Source organism: Vanellus vanellus (assembly GCF_965231255.1).
Source record: "Vanellus vanellus genome assembly, chromosome: 1".
Taxonomy (NCBI): domain Eukaryota; kingdom Metazoa; phylum Chordata; class Aves; order Charadriiformes; family Charadriidae; genus Vanellus; species Vanellus vanellus.
In genome coordinates, this window is record NC_138905.1 from 135,386,954 (window position 1) to 135,406,743 (window position 19,790).

General features: G+C 35.9%; 1 protein-coding gene across 1 annotated transcript in view; it reads left to right on the forward strand.

Moving 5' to 3' along the window:
* ADGRG2 (adhesion G protein-coupled receptor G2) overlaps positions 1-19,790 on the forward strand; it is a 62,521-nt gene that overhangs the window by 28,962 nt on the left and 13,769 nt on the right. Inside the window, exons 4-18 of the mRNA XM_082498505.1 lie at positions 2,879-2,920; positions 4,244-4,282; positions 6,011-6,055; positions 6,164-6,196; positions 7,109-7,150; positions 9,010-9,057; positions 10,549-10,616; positions 12,213-12,286; positions 13,353-13,392; positions 13,525-13,559; positions 14,974-15,056; positions 15,723-15,783; positions 16,294-17,030; positions 17,826-18,024; positions 18,365-18,521. Of these exons, the coding sequence (XP_082354631.1) occupies positions 2,879-2,920; positions 4,244-4,282; positions 6,011-6,055; positions 6,164-6,196; positions 7,109-7,150; positions 9,010-9,057; positions 10,549-10,616; positions 12,213-12,286; positions 13,353-13,392; positions 13,525-13,559; positions 14,974-15,056; positions 15,723-15,783; positions 16,294-17,030; positions 17,826-18,024; positions 18,365-18,521 (1,703 nt within the window). The remainder of the gene's footprint in view (positions 1-2,878; positions 2,921-4,243; positions 4,283-6,010; positions 6,056-6,163; positions 6,197-7,108; positions 7,151-9,009; positions 9,058-10,548; positions 10,617-12,212; positions 12,287-13,352; positions 13,393-13,524; positions 13,560-14,973; positions 15,057-15,722; positions 15,784-16,293; positions 17,031-17,825; positions 18,025-18,364; positions 18,522-19,790) is intronic.

Genomic DNA, 19,790 nt, shown 5'->3' on the forward strand with positions numbered 1-19,790 from the left:
TACTAAACATGTTAGTGAACAATTTTCTTACCTACCTCAGGATACTACTTGTATTCTCAAAAATTCACAAAGCAAGCTGAAGGGATATGGAGGATGGGAAATGCAGTTTGTCTATGGTGACTATGTCTATACTAACTCCTCAAGAGTATGTGAGAAAGACCTTAAGGTCAGATTCCCCAGGCAAATTTTTGTATTGTTTTAGTGCGCAGAAGAAGTGGTGTGGTGGTCTTTTCTGTGAGATGCTTCGTAGTTCAAGAGGTGGGTTCCTTTTGAAAATTTAATTTCCTTCAGGGCCCTTTGGTTGGAGAAAAGGGTTTATGCACAAGGTGCTAATGACTTAATAAGACGGGACTTAAGCAGGTAAAAGATTTACCTTAAGCAGGTAAATTTTTGGAGGTGGAATTCACTTCCTGTGGTAGGAAAGCCAGTTTGCCTACATGTGGAAGAATACTTTCTTCTCTAACCAAAAGTCCACTTTATGTAGAATTGACTCAATTATTTTTATTCACCCCATTCTACCGTAAAAAACTATTTACTGTTTAAACAATACAGAACAGCTTTATCTAACTACTGCTTCAGTTCAGTATGACATTCAACAAAAATGAACTGACGTTTCTTTACATCTCATCAAGCTCTCATGTAGTCCTGATTGTTGGCCCCAGTATCCCAACACTGGAGCAACTAGGCAGCAAACTGCCTACCTGGCTAGCAGCTGTAATCTTTGTGCATATCTTGCAGCTCTCTCAGTAGTAGGGACTGGGTGGTTTCTGTCTCTTTTATGATTTCTGTCACTTCCCCCTCCTGTTCTTGTGGCTGTCCTGCTGCAGAACAGGCTGCCTCTTCTGAGTCTTCTTCCTGCATCCTGTCCAGAGGAGCTTCTTCCTCCTTCACTGACTTGGGTCAACTGCTATTTCTATTGTTTCCTCTTGGCTGCAGGAGTGACTTTTATGGTTAGGGTTGTGTCTCTGGTTTAGCCACAGCATCCATTTGTATGTCCTTAGATCTAGAGACTGTCTTGCTCCTTTCAGGGTGTTGGGCACAGGCCTGGTAGGCATAGGCCAGGCCCCAACACAGCACCAAAAGTCTCTGTCTTTGGTGTAAGCAAGAAATCCTTCAAGTGGTCTGCCATTTCAACAGGTTTCCATGCCTGTTCAGGTGTAAACTCCCAGGCCATTAGAGGTGAAAACTGCTCTAGGCACCTGACCAAATTGTCCCACACACCTTGCTACGGAGGAATTTGCTGCCTCAGAGTACTTTTCTGTGTGTCATCCCCCAACTGGTTGGTTACTGGAGGTTCCACAGAGATTTGAGCTTGGATCACTGGATTCAGAGTCCGAGGATGGTCTTGTATACCACTGATGCAAGTGGACCATCACTGATGTAAGAAGGAAGGTGTCCAGTACATGAGGGTACTGGTGGTGGTGGAGGTGGTCTACTATAACCTACACAACAACCAGGTCTCCAAAGATCTGGATGACATCCATTGCACATAGGCGACGTGGCAGAGGTTAGTACAGTACGCACCAACACCTAGGTGATGATGGATTGGCCAGATATCAAGGTACTAACTGTGGAGAAACTGTCCTACCAGCTCTGGCAATCCAAAGAGAATCCCTCTTCTTCTGCAGCCCTGTGGGCCACCATGTTGGCTGTGGCTGTAGCTAGAGTCTGCCACCAAGTTCAGTAATATCTGTTCCTCCTTGGCCCAACAGCCAGGGTCTCAGCTATCAAGGGTGCTGAAGTATGTGACAGTGCCTTATCTGTATGTTGTGCTGTTTTGCCACTTGTTTTTCAAGGCCCAGGATGATGTTTTGGTTGGTAGCATGGGCTGCAGGGTACATTTCTAGCCACCTGCTGATTGCCTCCACTATGGGAACCACATAGCGTTTGCCTTGGTTGCAGGTTCGCAGTGGTGGTCTGATATAATAAATTTTCTACGCCACCTTATCTTGATAGCCTAGCCACCGTCTTCTATTCCAGGGAGACTTTAGTCACTTGCCTCACTTGATGATGGCACATGTTTCACATTCACGGGTAGCCTGTGCAATAGCTTCAATTGTCAGTTCCACATTGTGAGTAACAGCCCTTCTGTATGTTCTATCACTCCCTAGGTGTCCCTAGGGACATGTTTCATGGGTCCTTTGAGCTAGAAATAGCTCACTTTTTAATTCCCAGTCCAGGTCCACCTGAGCCGCTTCATTTCTGGCGCCTGATCCATCTGTTCTTTGCTGAGATGTTCTTTGGTGGTGCAACTCTTGGGCATGTGAGTGTCTATATGATGTATATGCACATCATGTTGTAGACGTATTTTCAAAGTACATCTTATGTAATTTGTAAATATGAATAAAGTATCCCTGTCTTACCCAACTCTTCTGCCCCTTGCTTTTTTTTTTTTTTTTGGTTTAATTTCTCTGCTTCTCTTTGTATTAATAAAATATCACTTCTTGAATAATTCATCAGCATTTCTTTTCCACATTTGTGCAAAAATAGCTGGGTGAAAGCACAGTTGTGTGTACCTGCTACGTTTTTGGTTGCTGCTATTTAGTCTACTTCATTTTCGCTCAAGCAAATGCATTGAAAAGGTTTCTGAAGACATTGGCAATGGAAGGGCAGTGGGAAAGCTCACAGCCTAATCCATGTCTTCCATAAGTATAAAAGGGATAAACTGAGTAAAAAATTGAACGCAAGAGTTCAGCTTCTAGCTTACAAAAAGACTTGACACACATTTCTCAATGGGTGCAAAGTAGTTTTGCAACCAGCTTGACTTGAGGTGAGTAGCACATCTAAAGTGGTTGTGTTTTAAAAAGTGTGTGTATATATGCATGTGTACAAATATATATAAAAACTTCTGCTCCTAAAAAATCTTCTTCCTTTGTAGTTGAAACTACTGCTACATTGCCTGGCAGAAAACAGGAAACAGGTAAATGTTGGTTCTATGTAATTTTTTTCCCCATTGTTCTTGTATTTTAGAAAGCGCATAGGAAGATTGCTGCTGCTTTTACTTTTTAATTTATGGAGATAGTTAAGAAAATGTAAATATTTGCAAATTAATTATCCATTTCATCCTGTGGCTTATCAGCATGTTTCACGGTGCAAATAGCATCAGTAAATTTCCAAAGAAATTGAAAATAAGGTCACTGAGATGCCTCCGATTCTCCTTTCATTGCAGAAATTATATTACATTTATCCTTTGGAAAGAAGCTCTTACTAGTTTTCAGTAAGGCAAGCAAAATAGTCTGAGCAAGGAATCATGTGAGTGATTAGCGTTTCAGGAACTCCTTGTTTACTATGTCTAACCAAAAAAAGCTGGTTTTCTGCAGAGACTTTTGGTATCTCTGACTTAACTCTCCTACAACAGTAGGAAAGGCTTTACAGTACAATTAGTGCATTTTAAGTAACATAATAGGATGACTTTTGAATTTTGAGATGATGTTGAAATACCTTAAGTATATATTTTTAAATAGTGTTTCATATTTGCAGCCAGCTGTTCTTTAGATTGTATTTCTGTGATAACTGTGACTTGACTTATCTGTGGCACTGTCAAAAACCTCACTCAGTGAATGAAAGGGATAACTTTGAAGTTGCTATGTGAACTAGATATCAAATTTCCTATTTTTTTTTGTGATCAAAATACTGACTGTAACAACATCAAAGATTTAGTGGCTAGTGTTTGCTATATAAATAGTTGGCTGGCTCCTACCAAGATCAGAGGTTCAAACTTGAATTAGCTTTTTGTAACCCTGCTTTTTGAAGGATAGAAAAGAGAACAGATATGTATGGGATACATTTTAAATGGCAAGTCTCAGTGTTATACAAAGTATGAGAGGAGTTCTTCATACCCAAGTACAGCCATCTTGTTATGTACGTTTGATTCCCATTCCCAGAATTAGCAAGGCACTCAGGGTAGGCATGCGGCTTTTAGGCTAGCATGGCACGTATTTGGGTCAATGATTTTTATTTTCTTAGCATTCTACAACGCAAACTGCCCATTATTTGTTGAAAAGAAATCGTCTTCAGTTGAATTCTATTTGAGTTCATAACAATCTTTTGTAAAAACAATGACAATTTTTAACAGCTGTCTTTTTTGACAACCTGGAAGCGTTCTTCTGATAAGCAGGCGTTGCCCTCTTCTGGTGAATGCAGTAAACTCTTGATAATATAAGGAAAGGCTGCTGAGCATGGTTATATATGTGTCTGAAACTTCATTATGGTCCTCTTGTTTTTTTCCTGTCTGAAACAAAAGCTGCAAATTCAGGAGAATCGGCTGCAACAACTATTTCTGGTAAGAAAATTATGACTTTACTGCAATGTTTGCTATTTCCTGTTAGATAAAACTTCTGCTTTTATCTGAGATAATGCAGAAAAGTTGTAACGTAAACGAGTTCCACCATTTAATATTTTGTTTGTATTTTTTTAAGAAAAATTTAATTTCTTCATTCTACTTTGTAATGAAATAGCTTACCTTATAGGATCACTCATAGTTTGTGGCAGTGATGCTTGCGGATGAAGTAGGTGCAAGTTGCTTGACCAAAAGCCTTTTGCCCAGTAGCCTAAACAGCGAACAGTTTGCAGAGATGGCAGAGGAGGAGCACTGTAGTGAGAGAGCTCCTTTACATCTCCTCTCACCCCAGCAGATGTGCATGTCATTTCATGCAGTGTGGTATACTACGTACAAGAACGTGCACACACACACACACGAGACTCTAATAACTTCTGGGACCAGAGGTGATAAACATTATCTATGAAAGCTTTTTTTTTTCTTTTTTTTTTTTTAAATGAAGAATGTAGACACACAGAAATAGCTGTGTGAAAGCCAGTTGCTTTCTTCCTTAATGTATACTGACATATTGTGCTCTGGAGAAAAGAAGTAATACAGATACAAGTACACATGCTTTTGTTCCTTACAGATAGTCTTTCTCTGGGAATGGTTCATCTTTAGCAACTGCAGCCAGTTCAATATTTGTTGTATTTGTTGTAGTTTATACCAAGCCAAATAATACAGATGAAGTCAGCACTTAGTTTTCGCTCTGATTCCTCATATTTTGGCTGCTCGTTACTTGTCTTAGAAAATCAGTTGTCATCAGCATTGTTACGTAAGAACCAAATATGCTTAGCATTTACTCTGCATATGGAATTAAGAGGGCATTTTTGAAAAAGTTCAAAATGGTTTGTCAAAATAAATGTATCGGAAAGAAAAGCTCTCTTTCCCTTTCTATGTAATGAAGTGGATTGCTTTTCTTTCTTGTTATGCGACTGTATGCAGAGCCACCAACTTTTCATTATTATACTTAAGATATTGCTCCTACTAATGACAGGGATGCTTTTAATAAAGACATTTGGAAAGCTTAATGTTATTCTGTTATGAAGCTGCTCTGGCCCATTTTAAAAATGTCACTAAGTTGTCATATTGGAGTGATATAAAGTGGTCCTCTAAGCGCTTTGTATTCCTGCGCTGACACCTAAAATATGCTTACTAAGCACATCCTTCCTGAGCAATCTTTAAATTTTCTTCTATTGCCTTAATGTAATTTTCTTTTTTTTTTTTTTTTTTTTTTTTGCTACAGCTGAAAAAAATTTCATCCTCACTCTACTTTACTTATTTATGGTTACTGGCACCAATAGCTTATTTGGAGAGACAGTTTGCCAAACTCATTGTGTCATCTCTGCTGATGAGTGTTGGGAGTTCCTGCAGGAAAAGGTTCTTGGGGCTAAGCAGTTATTGCTATTGGATATGCCAAATTCACCTGCATTTTCTGAAAGAATGAAACCAATAAAAGGAACTTATCTGAAGGAACTCGAATACCAGCTGTTCATATTCAGATACTCAGATTTTTGAAATAATGTGAACAGTCTTAACAAGCTTTGCAATTGTTCTTTAAGTGGAACTTAGATAAATAATATTCAATTCCTGTTCAAAGTTGTGTATACTTGATCTTTTTCCTTCAAAATTCATAGAAATAAAATAATATATTAATACAGTTTTTACTTCTTTTATCTTTTTTTTTTCCAGAATCCTCTATTGTTACTTTTATCACCTATCCCATTAATCCTTCAGGCAAGATTTTATTAATGTTTCTGTTACTTAGATTTAGTTAGATTTAGATTTTTTTAGATTTTTATTTTATTGTTTTGTTCTTACTGTTATTAATTTTTTTTTCCTCAGATATGACTTCAGAGGAGACCACACACACTGCAGGTGAGAATTAGCATGAAGAGAGAAAGGTCTGAAGGATGATGTTTCTTGCATTCATTAAAGTTTGCTTTTATTTTATAACTGGGATTTGTTTAGCTCAAATTATTTTTTTACATGATCTTAAAATTTGTATTTATCTCCAATCTGTATTTTAAGTCTGCATGGGTAGGGTTTTGAAGCACATTTAACTGACACTGAGCTGTTAACCATTCTTTTTTATTCAAAATATTACATTGCTTAACAAAGCCCAAACTGTGCATATATATTTTTAGCAATTATGTATTTTTTTGTATATCCATAGATATAATGTTTTCTATACTTTCTGATACTATTTAAAGTTACAGAACTAAAATGTATACCCCATTCCTTAAAGAAACTTACATGATATGTGTTCTTGCAATGAGTTTGTCAAATAAGATCAGTAAAGACTCAATCAGAAGGAATTACTACCCCTTTTTTTCCTGATATTTGCATTTGAAAACAAGGAGGAGGTTCATCCCATATCAGTACAAATTCCTACATGTTTGTATATGAGTTAGACATCCTGCTATTCTTCATAGTTGGTGGAGAGAAAGACACTTTTTTAGAACATGATATGCCCATGTAGAATAGGTTAAATGGGAATCACCCCTTAAAAGCACCACTTTCTCCACTGAATAATAGGGAGCCTAGAGTAACTGGCTCATATGAGGACATAAACATTTGATTGGATGGATCTCATTCTGAATGCTGCATTTTCATTTACCATGCTGAAAGTAACTTAATTCCCTTATAAATGGTCATGTGTTTATACTTCTCTTGGGAAGACAGAGTCTAAGGTAGAAATTAGGAAACTTATTTTTGTGACATGTTTCATAGGCTTTTTAAGTTAAAATGTGAATAGTTAATTTTATAACTTTTTTTTTTTTTTAACAGAGGCTCTTAACATCACTGATTATTATTCTGCCATAACACCAGGTAGGATTAATGTATCACCGCTGATCTTTTATGATCCTCAAAATTTAAGTGTGTGTGAGTTCAGGAAATCTGCTCCCAAATATTTTGAATAGGATCTTTTTCCTTGGTATTATGGTGTGCATATTAGCAGTCTGCCTTACTTCACGTTCATTTCCAGTCTGGTAGAAGGTCCAAATCTGCAAAGCTTGCCTAGATCATATACAAGGGTTTGATTATTTTGTAAGTTAGATCAGCAGGTTACCACAAAGATGTAAGAAACACAATCTCAGGGACCATGTTTACTTTAAAAAAAAAAATCCTCATTCTTTTTAGTAGAGTGAAGCAGACTGAATACAGTCATGATGTTCTCAGGGCAGGTCCAGTCTATAGCAGAAAACTAAATTAATTTTTGTTATTATCCATGTAGCAGCCTGGTAGACCAATTAGAATGTGTTTGCAGTGAATTAGTGCAAGTGGTAAAAGAACTGGCTTGGAGTCATACGGGCTAGTATAATTTGACTGTGTGAATGTGACCTGCAGGAAGTTTGCAGCTACGTTATCTGATGATCTTTGAGGGCTGGAAGCACTAGTGGGTTTTGATCAGGCTTTTATCCTCCACACTGCTTATCTATTTTGTGCATTTTGATGGCATGCAGAGATCCTAAGCAAGGCTAGGTGGCATGCAAATGAGTACTCTGTAGAGAAAAAGAGGCTGATGTTACTCTTTCCTTTTGTGTCACTCCTGGATTTTGTGTTGTTTTTTCGTAAATGTTCTTTATGCAGTTAATAATTTTTACAAATTCAGTTATTTATGAACATTATGTTTCTTTAAGGATTGTGTTTTTTTAAAAAAAACCTGCTGATTATAATTTTCATAACTATTTCCCTGACAACTGCCAACACAGGGAAGGCAAATTTATTTTACTCTAAATTGCTGTCTGAAAATAATTTTTTTCTGATAATTTGGATATTGCCACCACCTCACAATCCATACCCTCTGATGGCTGTTTGTTGATGATGATAAAATTGATGAAGCATTAAGCTATAACAGGCAAATGTTTGTACAACAGAAAAAATGAAAAAAAAAAACCCAAACCATCTAATTTGGTACTAGCTAATGATAACAGTAGAGAAAATAGCATTTGTTTTTCCATTAATGGAGGCCAGTCTATCTGCTTAAGTAAGGAAAGTTGTGCTGCCATGTTGTTTTTATGAACAAGTGTAGGAGTTTTGTCTTGGATGCAAATATCTTTCTGGTCCTTTATTTTGATTTTATTCAACAGAGTCATCTCTTTACAGTATCCTTAATTTGGGATCAGGGTTACTTCTTTGCAGTGTAGGTAGTATTAAAAACATGGGAGCAGCCAAAAACTTGTTGTAACTAACTAAAAACATGTTTTACTACATGACAGTGTATGTGTTTGCTATCATCATAGTTTGAATTCTATCAGGTAGAACAGTTTTAGTTTCATGCTATCATAAGTAGCCATAGTAGGATCCTCAGAAGCAAATAATACACTACCTAGTGATTGAATACTGTAATATCTGAGAGCTTATTTATGATATGCTGATTTCTGTTTTATTTGGATTTTTTTTAAAAAAGAGACTACATGCATGTAGGTCTTCTGTGGAAATCATTACAGAAAATTATACAAAATTAATTAATCAAAACCAGCATGCTTCACTCTGAATACTAGGTCTTGGAAAATGTCATAGTAAATTCCTTAGAGAATTGAAGGCTAGACAGTACGTGGAATATTTTTTAAATGTAAAGACCTTTTCATTTAAAGTATTGAAATGATTGTAAATATCTGTGTCAGTACTCGGTTTAAGTTCAACTTTTTTACTCACTAGATTTTTTTTTCCCAATAAAACTATAGCAGGAGAAACCATTTTGTGCAACATAACACCTGCCTGTAATTTTTCAGGTTAGTGGTTTTCTTTTTCCTTTTCTTTTTATGAAAAACTTGTCCAGCTGTTTTCTGTTCTGAGTAATAGAGCAACTTTTAGCTGCTATGTAAAAGCTAGCTCTGTAATAAATTTTCTTCCGAATTTAGAGACATTTTGTATGGCTTCTAAAAAATTAATATAAAATGTGGGGTTTTTTTATTTAAAAGTAATTTTTAGTCTATTGTCTTTTTGATCTTTGGTTTCTTATCAGAGGATACACAGTTGCAGATAATTACAAGCCTGAGAAAACAAGAAACGAGTAAGCTGTGGTAGATGCTAATATCTGCCATATTGTGCCCAACTGTATCAGGAATAGAAGTTGAAACTGTGTTCAGGAAAATGATTGTAAAAGCCTGCAAGTATTTTAAAAGTGTAATGTCACAGAACAAACAAACAAATGAAAATGGAAAGAGCAGTGATGTTCCCTTTATGTGTGTTACTAAAATGTAATAAAGCTTGTAGGAACTTGAACACAGGAAGTTCCATCTTAACATGAGGAGGAACTTCTTTACTTTGAGGGTGGCAGAGCACTGGCACAGGCTGCCCAGAGAGGTTGTGGAGTCTCCCACTCTGGAGACATTCAAAACCCACCTGGACGCCATCCTGTGCAACTTGCTGTAGGTAACCCTGCTCTGGCAGGGGGGTTGGACTGGATGATCTCCAGAGGTCCCTTCCAACCCTGACCATTCTGTGAAAAGAAGATTTTGTTGATATATATTGCTGCCTTCCAAAACACTTTGATAAACGGCTTCTGTGAGAAATACTTAAGAAAATGAAGTCACTTCTGGCAAGTATCCATATGCTGAGTATTTTATAGATTAGAAAGAGACAGAATAAGTATCTGCACCCCCCTCCCCCAAAGTTTCCCTACTCGTTGACACAGTAAACCGCTAGATGATTTGGGTGATGTCATGTATGCATTCCTGTACAGGTCTTTCTCTATAGTCTCTTCCTGAAGCCACACATTCAGCACAGAAGTGTCATAGAAGTTCCTTTTTGTCTCCAAAATGGGCCTACCGGCTCTCAAGGACTGTTGAATGATGCTTTGAATTATGGTATCTTGAAAGTTCTTTAATCCCCAAGGGAATAATTTTCAGAGTATCGCTTTGCCTGTACCCACACATTTTATTCTTGTTGTGGGAGTTGGAGTTATATTAACAGTAATGTGTAGTGCAGTTTTTCTATTTTAGAAAACAAACCAAAAAAAGAAACAAAAGGAATATAGAGACAGCCAGCAAAAATAAACATACAGAAAATAATGAAGTTATTGGACTAGTTCATTTGTGGAAATAGTAAGTGAAGAGATGGAAGAACATTTGCAAAAGTAGTGAATGATTAGAAAAGCTAGTATAAGTGGTCTTATTTCCCTTCAATTGTAACACAAAACAGTGAATTTTTAAATTCTCAAAAAAATTTGTGTGATGTGGTTTAGTGTTGATTTTCTTAACTTTTTTGCCTTTTGTTTTTAGTGTTCTATGTGGGCAAGATAAAACTTCAGGCAAGTGAAGAAAGTAACACGTCACTAAATGTAGAAATAGTAAGTTTTCTCTTTTTTAATACTTTACTGTAAGGAAGGTTGAAATGGTTTCTTTGTCTACACTTAAAACTATAAAAAACATAAGAATTATGTCAGTGTATCAGTATTTTATTTCAAATACAGTTTGCAGTACAAGTTAATATTTGCAGTGAATGTATCTTCTCTCTCTCTCTCTCTCTCTCTCTTGAAGAGCTGCTTTGCAGCTGTATTTTAGAACTCCAGCTAAGTAAAATTCCTACAGTAAGGGCCTATATTCTTGATATAGCCACTGGAAGGAGGGGGAAGCCCTGGCAAGTCTGGAGAGAGGAACTGCCTAATTAAGAATCTGCATTTAAGCATACAGGATCTTCCTTTGGAAATTAATTTAGGCACTTTACTTTAGAATGTGAGCATCATTAGATGGCAACAGTGTGGGCATAAATTAAGTTGGATTGCATCCTGGGAGTAATTCATGTTGAGACTCTCATAAACAGGGTATCGTTCTATGCTTTTTGGCATGTGGTTAATCAGTTATTAATTTTGCAATAGGCCTAGGTGACAGGAGCGTGTCCACTTATACAACACAATAGAGGTTTAAAAGAACAGTGTCATGCAAAGCAAGGACCTTATAGATTATTCAGTATCGAAATAATACGATGAGGATGAGAAAGTTTAGTAGTTATAGATAGAAAACTGGAGGGAGGAAAAAAAAAGGACATTGGATCTTTCTCCTACACATTGCTGTCTGCACTCAGACTGAGACTTCAACTGCCAGTCTCTGCAAGCATGACAGTAGTCAGCAGAATCACTGCAGAGAGCTACTGCACAGGTGCACATTGAGCATTGAGTTTGGGCAGGGGTAGGTCCCTGGCAAAAGTCACCTCTGCATTGTGTTGTGTTTCAGTACTGTCCTAGTGTATTAACATTATGCCTAGAGCTATTAGAAAAACAGGCTTCCTGTCTCTTGTATCTCTTTTACTTTTTAGCAGAATATTTCTTAGGTAATGTTAATACCATATATGTTTGGTGATGTTTTCATCATGGTGCTCGCTGTGTGCATGCAAAAATAACCAGTAATGGTGGCAACCAGAGTAACATAAGAATGCAGATCTATAAATAGTTAGATAAACTTCAGTTTATCCCCCAGCCCTAAGGCTAGATCATATATATTTAGATCATTCCTACCATGTCACTTACCTCAGTTCTTGACTTCTTACTCCCAGGATTCTATGTTACTGTTACTTATGTCTGTTATGGAGCTTGTCCCATTGCTGCACTTACAGTTAGAAATTTTGTTTAGTGTCTAGTCTAAGCTGTCTTTGTTGCACACTAAGCCAAATTCCTCTTTTTCCAACATGAGATATAGTGAGGTCACTATCCACTTGCCCATATCTTTCACAAATCAGATCCTGTTATTTGGTCTGTACTAGATGAGCCAATTCCTTCCATAAGTTGTGACAACAATGCCATGGTAAATATTTGTTGAAGTGTCTTAATGAGAAAATGTGCTTCTTATCTTTGGAATTACAGACTGTTAAAATGTATGAAATACACATATTTCTTTTAAGGCTAAAAATTACTGGTTTTACTTAGCCATGGAATCTGTGTTTCTAACAGATTAATAACATAACCAGGAACAATCAAGTTACAAAATTAATTGCAATTCCAGCAACTACCACACAAGAACTGAGGTAAGTAATTTTGAATAAGGATTGAAATCTTTGTTATATTTGAAAAAGATGAAGTGAGACCTTCCATGTGGTTAGTAGACTCTTCACTTTGCATTATTCCTGCACTTCATAAATTAACAATTTCAGAAGTTTCAAATTATTGTTCTTTAACATAAAGTTCATATTGGTTAGAATAGCCTTAGTTTTGTTTTATGCACCAGTGGAGTTTGTTTTAAGAAATGGTACAATTGATGATTTCCTTTTAGTTCATTCGGTTTCCTTGGGGCTCAACAAGGCCTTGTTGTTTATATGCTGATGATCTTAATAATAGAAATAATAATAGTCATAACAGTAGTAGTAGTAGTAATAATAATAATACCTCAGAAACATGAGCTGTGGATTGTTGAGAATGCCAGTCTGGCTGCTGCTCTTCCTGAAATTATAAAAACTATTTATTCAGGGCTTCATTCTGTCTTGTAGGCAAATACTGAGAGAACTTTCATAGCTGCATGTTTTTTAATACATATTCTTGGAGTCTTTCCTATATTTTTATTTTGGTGTAGTTTCTTCTTTCACAGTCTTTATAAGGAGAGGTTTGAATGAGTGAATATTTACCACTATTCCCAAAACTTACCCTGAACATCAAAAAGATGTAATTGGCCAACAGCTCTTGTTTGTAGATGAAATCCATATTTCTTACTCATTCTATTTCTGTGACTCTGAGTATAGATTTAGAATTCTGTTCCAAATGCTTGCTTGCCAAAATATTTATATTTTTTTATTAAGATTTATCTTTTGTTCTTTTTAGTAACTTTTAAAGAAGTGGATTGATGTTAAAATATGTGATGACAGAGGTTTAAACTTAATTTATGGAGTCACTAATAAAAGGCAACTTTTAACATCTGCAATCCTTTGGAAAGTGGTTTTAAAATGTTAGAACTGGCATGATTTTTTAAAAAAAATAAATCACTGATCAACTAGAAAAATATTTTTTTTCTCAGTAATTGCTTGCACTTTTCATTGTATTGCTGTAACTGCGTTTAGAAACATAACTAGGAATCCTCCATAATGGTAACTTTTTTTAAAGAATTTCAGAGTTCAACAAAACCTTGCAAGCAGTAAGTGAGGTAAGATTACCAATTATTGTTACTGTTCGTAAAACTTTTTTTTAACTTATTTCTGATAATGTCATTATCTAAGTAACAGTCCTGTTTCCTCCTGACAAAACAATTTTTTTCTATTTTCACTTGTCATTACAGTCCTCTGTTATGGAATGCAGTGCAGAAAACCAGAGGTTTGCTGTTAATTTTTTTAATGTTCATATATTTAAAAGCTCATATATTGTCTTGTGATGTATCAAGTATGAATGGCTATGTTACAGAAGAAAAAACAAACTTTCCAGGAAGTTAAGTTTGAGAAACAGGCTACAGAAATATATATAGACTGACAAAGAAATTCTGATCCCATTATTCTCCTAGCATTAGTGATTTTTATTTTTTTTTTTTTTTAAACAAACTCTATTGCTTTTCATTAATCTTTTGGTGAAGCACAGGCTTGCCTGCCGTATTTCTTCTGCATCTTTGTATTAGCTGACTCACATAGCAACTTAACCCCTAAGGCTATGGGACATGGAACTACCAAACTTATAGAGCTTGTGAATACAATACAATCTTTATGAGGCAATTGTTTCAGACATCCCAAGTTGCTGTTCTTTGGCTTGGGAAACCAGCCATCCTCAGGGTAGGGGAAGCCTGAGAAGGTAACCTGTTCAGAGTTTGGAAGCCATGGGCGAATCAGAATGGCAAGGCTGCTCCTGGCAACCTTGGAATGTAGATAATGTGTGTCAGTTGAATTGCTACTCACCCCTAAATTTCTGGTCCTTTAAACTTATCAGTTTGGAAACACTATTTTCTAAAACAAAATGTGGAACTTCATTTCCCCAAATACTTGAATTTGGGGGTTATCTTCCTAGGTTAGGATTGAAGAAGAGTCCAAAAAGCTCAAATGGTAATAGGCAGAAAGTCAGATCACACCTTCATGTCATATACTAGCAGTACTTAGGGTACTGTTTTCATTCTTGTTATCTGGAAAGAATCTTCACTTCATCTTTTATGTGTTGCCTTTTCATTCACCTGTGTGTTTGAGTTTGCTGAACATGAAGAATTCTTATTGTAGGTTTCCTAATTTAGGCAGGGTTTCACATAATCGAACCATAATTATGAATGTGTAATTACATGCTTAAGCGGGTCATTTAAGTTCTCTCTAAACTCAAAAGAGAGAACATTGGCTTTCCCCAGGTGATGGAGATTTCATACACACTGACATAGCTACCTAGGACACTTGCTAGTTCCACTCTGGAGTTTGTTTATAGTAACAGTGGAGATTACATTATTATCTCTACAAAATTATCAACTCTTTAATGGCTAACATTAATTAGGGAGGACCTCATTTAAGAATCAACACTGTCTATAGAGAAAAGAGAAAATAAGCTGCCTCAAACTGATCTATGACTCTTCTGTTTAGCCTGACATGATTTTTTTATGCTCATTAAAAATATACCCAAATCTGAAAGAGCCTAGGAAAAACTTGCTTTCACACTTAGCATTTGTGCTAATATGCTTTCACTTAGCATTTGATGTTGGTTTCATACATTGTGAAGATAAGGCAGATCTGTTTCATGGGTCTAAAGATTTTTCTTCTCATTATAGTATACGCTGCAATTTCATAATGAAGCTAGCTGAGAGAGAGAATATAAGCAGTTTAACAGACAAAGCAGAAATAAGTCAACTTGGTAAGTTATGCTCTAAACAGTCTCATCACATTTACCCTTTCAGATTAAATATCATATCTTTACACATCACCTCCAAGTAGCTAAAAGAAAAGATTGTTACTTATTTTTAAATAAAAATATTTTTTGTTGAACAATATAAATACATCAAAATGCCGCCTTCTGATTTTTGGGTAGGGAGGGGAAAGATATGTTTAAAAAAACTTCAGTGTAAAATTGCTGACTACATTAATAAAGCAGACTTTGAAAGGATTAGATGTAAAATTACTTGATAACATAAATGTGTTACAAAATGGCAATCCGAATTTAAAAGTTTATAAAGTAGCCAAGCTTTCTTAGTGATATTATGACAGTATGGAGTAGTGACTCATACCATTTGTCTCTTTGTTTCAAAAGATGTAGCTTTGCATTTTGGTTTGTTTACAATAACAAAAAGAGAAATCTGTACTTGTCAGGCATTGAGCAAATATCTGTGAGTATTGCCGTATTCTGATTGGTCAAGATCTGTTTCACAAATGTCATTTCAGAAAAAGACTCAAAATCAATTATGCAAGAGACATTTTTGTTTAAAAAACATAAAACACATGCTTATTTGAATATCCTACTTAACAGTATTAGCATTTTTTATGCTTCAGGATAAACTAGGTTAATGCTTCTTTGTCATCTCAGAACGGTGCTGCTGTTCATCACTGAAGTATTGTTCCTTGAGTGCTGAAGAATTACAAATGTAGTAAGTATAAATACAACGTTTGATTTGCTTATTTCCTAAATTTCCTAACTCATTAATAGAGTCGACTTCTGAGTTGTAGTGTAATAGCCAGAAGAACCCCACAAGAACTATCTGACAGCCATTTTCCTATATAGTTCTCTCCCCATTCCTCCCTCTTCTCCTCACTCACTTTCCTTCTCTTCCCCCTTTTTTCTTTTTTTTTTTTTTTTTTTTCTCCTCTTTTGTGTTCAGTATCAGGTCATCTCCAGAATAGGCAGCCAAGGCAGTAGTAGTATTTATGGACTTACTAGTTAATAAATAAAGCAAAATAGAATGTAAGAACCATCAAAATGTTATGGAATTCATATTTGTTACTAGAGCATGAAACATCCAATCTGATTGATCTAAAAAGATGCATTATTAGTAGTCTGTCCATATCATTCATATATATTCCTCTATTATAACTAATTTTCTTTACAATATAAACAATGTTAAATTTAACATGCATTTCTGTGCTCTTTTTTTTTACAGTACTATACAAGTGCCACCTCATTCTATATGGGTTCCTTTCCTTCATTCTCCTTCTCTCCCTAAAAAGACTTTACCCAAATCTAATACTTTTATTTCCCCCACTATGCTTTCTACCAAACAAAGTCCCACAATTAGACCACTGATCCCACCATTCACAGAAATTTCTTTTTCTGAAACTCTCTCCACATCTCCTGCTAAAAATCCTCTCTCTGAAACTTCTATCACATCTACTACTGAAACTTCCCTGTCTTCTACCAGTGTTACCACTACACTTCCCTCTACTGGGTCTCTTCCTCAACCTGCCATGCCAACTTTTCCTTCCATAGCTTCTAATAAATCTGTCACTATTTCCACCCCTGCAACAAAATCTGTCACTAATGCTGCTTTCTCCATTAAATCTGATGCTGCATATCTTACCAAGCCTATTACAATAATTTCTCCTTCTGTAGATTTCACTAAACATTCTGCGGTTTCCTCTTCTGAGCTTCCCTCCAAACCTCCAATAGCAATTCCCCCCTTTGAGACTACCACCAAATCTATTGCACAAATGCATCCTGCTACAGATTCGACCAAACCTGTTTCTCTTAACAAAAACATTACTGTAGCACCTATTCTTCCCCTTACTCCTTTCACAATAACTTTGACCCCTACTGTTAGTCCTATCAACCATTCTGTCTCAGCTTCTCATCCTCACTTTACTGCTGATGGCCATGGTAGCCTGCCTAATGGAAGCACAGGTAAATATGACAAGTAAAATTATTTTATTTTTTTTTTATTTGAATGCGATATGCTGAATTTGCTTTTAAACTTTATTAAACAAGATTATATATCTGAGCTGTGACCTTCCAATTACGGTGAAAAACCTGAGACAACTTTCACGAGGTGTATACTTATTTGAAATATATTCTGATGCCTTTGGCCATGATGAGTGATACCTCCCCCGACACATTGGTTGGTATCCCTGATACATAGGTAATGTGCTGAGTTCCCAACAGGTACCTTATCAGAAAAAAATTAGTTACAGAGCCAAGTAGCCTTTTTTTTTTTTTTTTTTCACTAAGCTAGTATTTAAAATATTGCAAATCAATGTTGGATCTTCCTTAAAGTATTATTGATTAGGAATATTCTTAGTGGCTATGTCTTTTCCTATAAAGAATATATGCATCTTTACAAGCTTCTTTTTAAATTGCTGACCTTATCTTGATTTTATTCTACTTTCAGGCATCCAGTGGCTAAAAATCCAAAATAATAGATTATTTAGCATCACTAATGGTCTGATATGAGGAACTTTGTAATCAATAAAAAGTGGAATTAATGCTGGCCATTTGAAACCTTGCTTTATGTTTTCATAAGATTTAAAGTATTGCTATCTGTAAAGTAGCTGACAGGGAGAAAAAGATATTCTGTCTCACATAACATGTTGAGAGACTTTACAGGTTATGATAAGGTTTGTTGGTCAATAGAATTGCTCAGTTTTTCTGCTCCTCAAAGCTTACTTCATTTGTTGAACACAATGTTTTCTTTTGTTACAGGAAAGATACTATCAACTACCACATACACAACTTCTGTATATACCACCATTAATAGCACTGCAGCTGAGAAAATCGTATCCAAAATAGAAAATGATTTAGCAGCTGGAAAAGTAGAGCCAAAAGATATAGAAAGGATGATTAGTGAGGTTAGCAAAGTCCTGACTGCTTCTCAACCATTACCACCCCGAATTTCTAACAGGTAGGTCATCCTGGGAATAGATTAAAGGTGTGTTGTATTGACTGTCTTGATAAATTGGTTTCAGCAAGTTTCATTTTTTTATAATCATAATCCAAAAGAATACTTCTTGTGCTTTAATGTATTTACAAAAAATGTAAGGGGTATTGTTCTAGTGTTACCAGCTCTACTATAATATACGGAAATTGGAAAGCAGTGTATTTTTTTGTGTTGACACCACAAAACACGAGCAGAGTCTGCTATATTTTACACTATGCTTGGATTGCTGCTCCATAACCACAACTTGCCTGAGGATTTTGGGTGTATGTGTTTGATAATACTAAATATTTCTTTCTTTTAACAGAATTATAAAACTGGTGGATTATATCGGCTTAAAACTGAACTTTGCAGAAACGTCTGCTGATTTTTCCTCCCCTTCCTTGGCTCTGGCAGTTGTCAAAACCAATAGTATCCGCTCCAACGAAATGTCTTTTGCTGTCCAGGACTCAGCTGATCTCCAGGTTAAACAATGATAATTCTAAATACTTACAAATTCTCAAACACTTATTGTTAAGTATTTATGGTTTTGTATTTATATGTAACATGAGTTTGTTCTGTGTTTATGTCACAGTTTCAGGGTCTTTTGTTTGTGTTGGTTTCAGAGAAAAAAATACTTTGTTTTTGAAGTTCTCCATAGTTTTTCCTTTCATTTTCTATTATGGTGCAAATACACAACAGACTTAGTAGAAACTGGCATTTGACTAATAAGTTTTTAGAGAGGGTACAGCCAGAACACCAACTGGACAGACTGCTTGGCGGAATAACTTTGCCTCAAAAACCCCGAATCATGAGTGACTTAATCACCCATCCTGACAGTGCTGAAATCTGTCAAGGAATGTTGCCAGATGGCTTCATCTGTTAGAAGGAGATTAATTGCAGAGGGTTCCAGGAAAGATCTATTATGTTGCTTGGATAATGACATTCATACACTTGTCACTCATGGCTAGTTGGTCTTGCCAAGAAATAAGTGCTTAGAAAGTTTGGATCCACTTTGTCTCACTCAAAACCTCCCTCCTGGTTGAGGAAATAATTTGGACAATACCAGCCTTGAAGGCTTAAGCAAGGAGAGATGGAAAGTTCTGGACAAATTTTGGCACATTCTGTCCTCTCAGAGAAGGAAATAGCTTAATTTAGTGTGACCCATAAGTAGTACTGGAACTGTTCTGTGATACTGAAAATTATATGAAATGTTAACATTTGAATTCTTTTCTATTTTCTTAGCAATATGTGGTGCATGGATGTGAGATTACTAGAAAGTGTTAGTGCTGAAAAACAGATATTTGCTAAGTAGTGATTTTCTGGAAATCTCATGGCACTGGCAATCAAATACACAGAATTTTCAACAAGTATCATCTAGTTCAAACCAGAGCACCAGGAATGCTTTTGTGGAATTGATTCAGGGTTTCTCCGGTGGCTGTCTAAACTGGTGATCTCCAGACTGGAGAGTACCCCAGGGCATGCACATGACAATCCATTGGGGTGCGGGAAGAAAATATTTTTAATGATTAATAAATTAAAATATACTTTAAAAAATAATGTTTAATCTTTGTCTCATCCTTTTAAAATTCTTTTTAAAATTGCTATTTTTGTGTATGATTTACAGTGTGCATAATAGATTAGTAAAGTATGACATGCATATAACTTACAAGTAGATATATTTTGGGGTACATGCTCAAAAACATTTTAGGGGGTGCATGATGAAAAAAGTTTGGAGACCATTGGTCTAAACA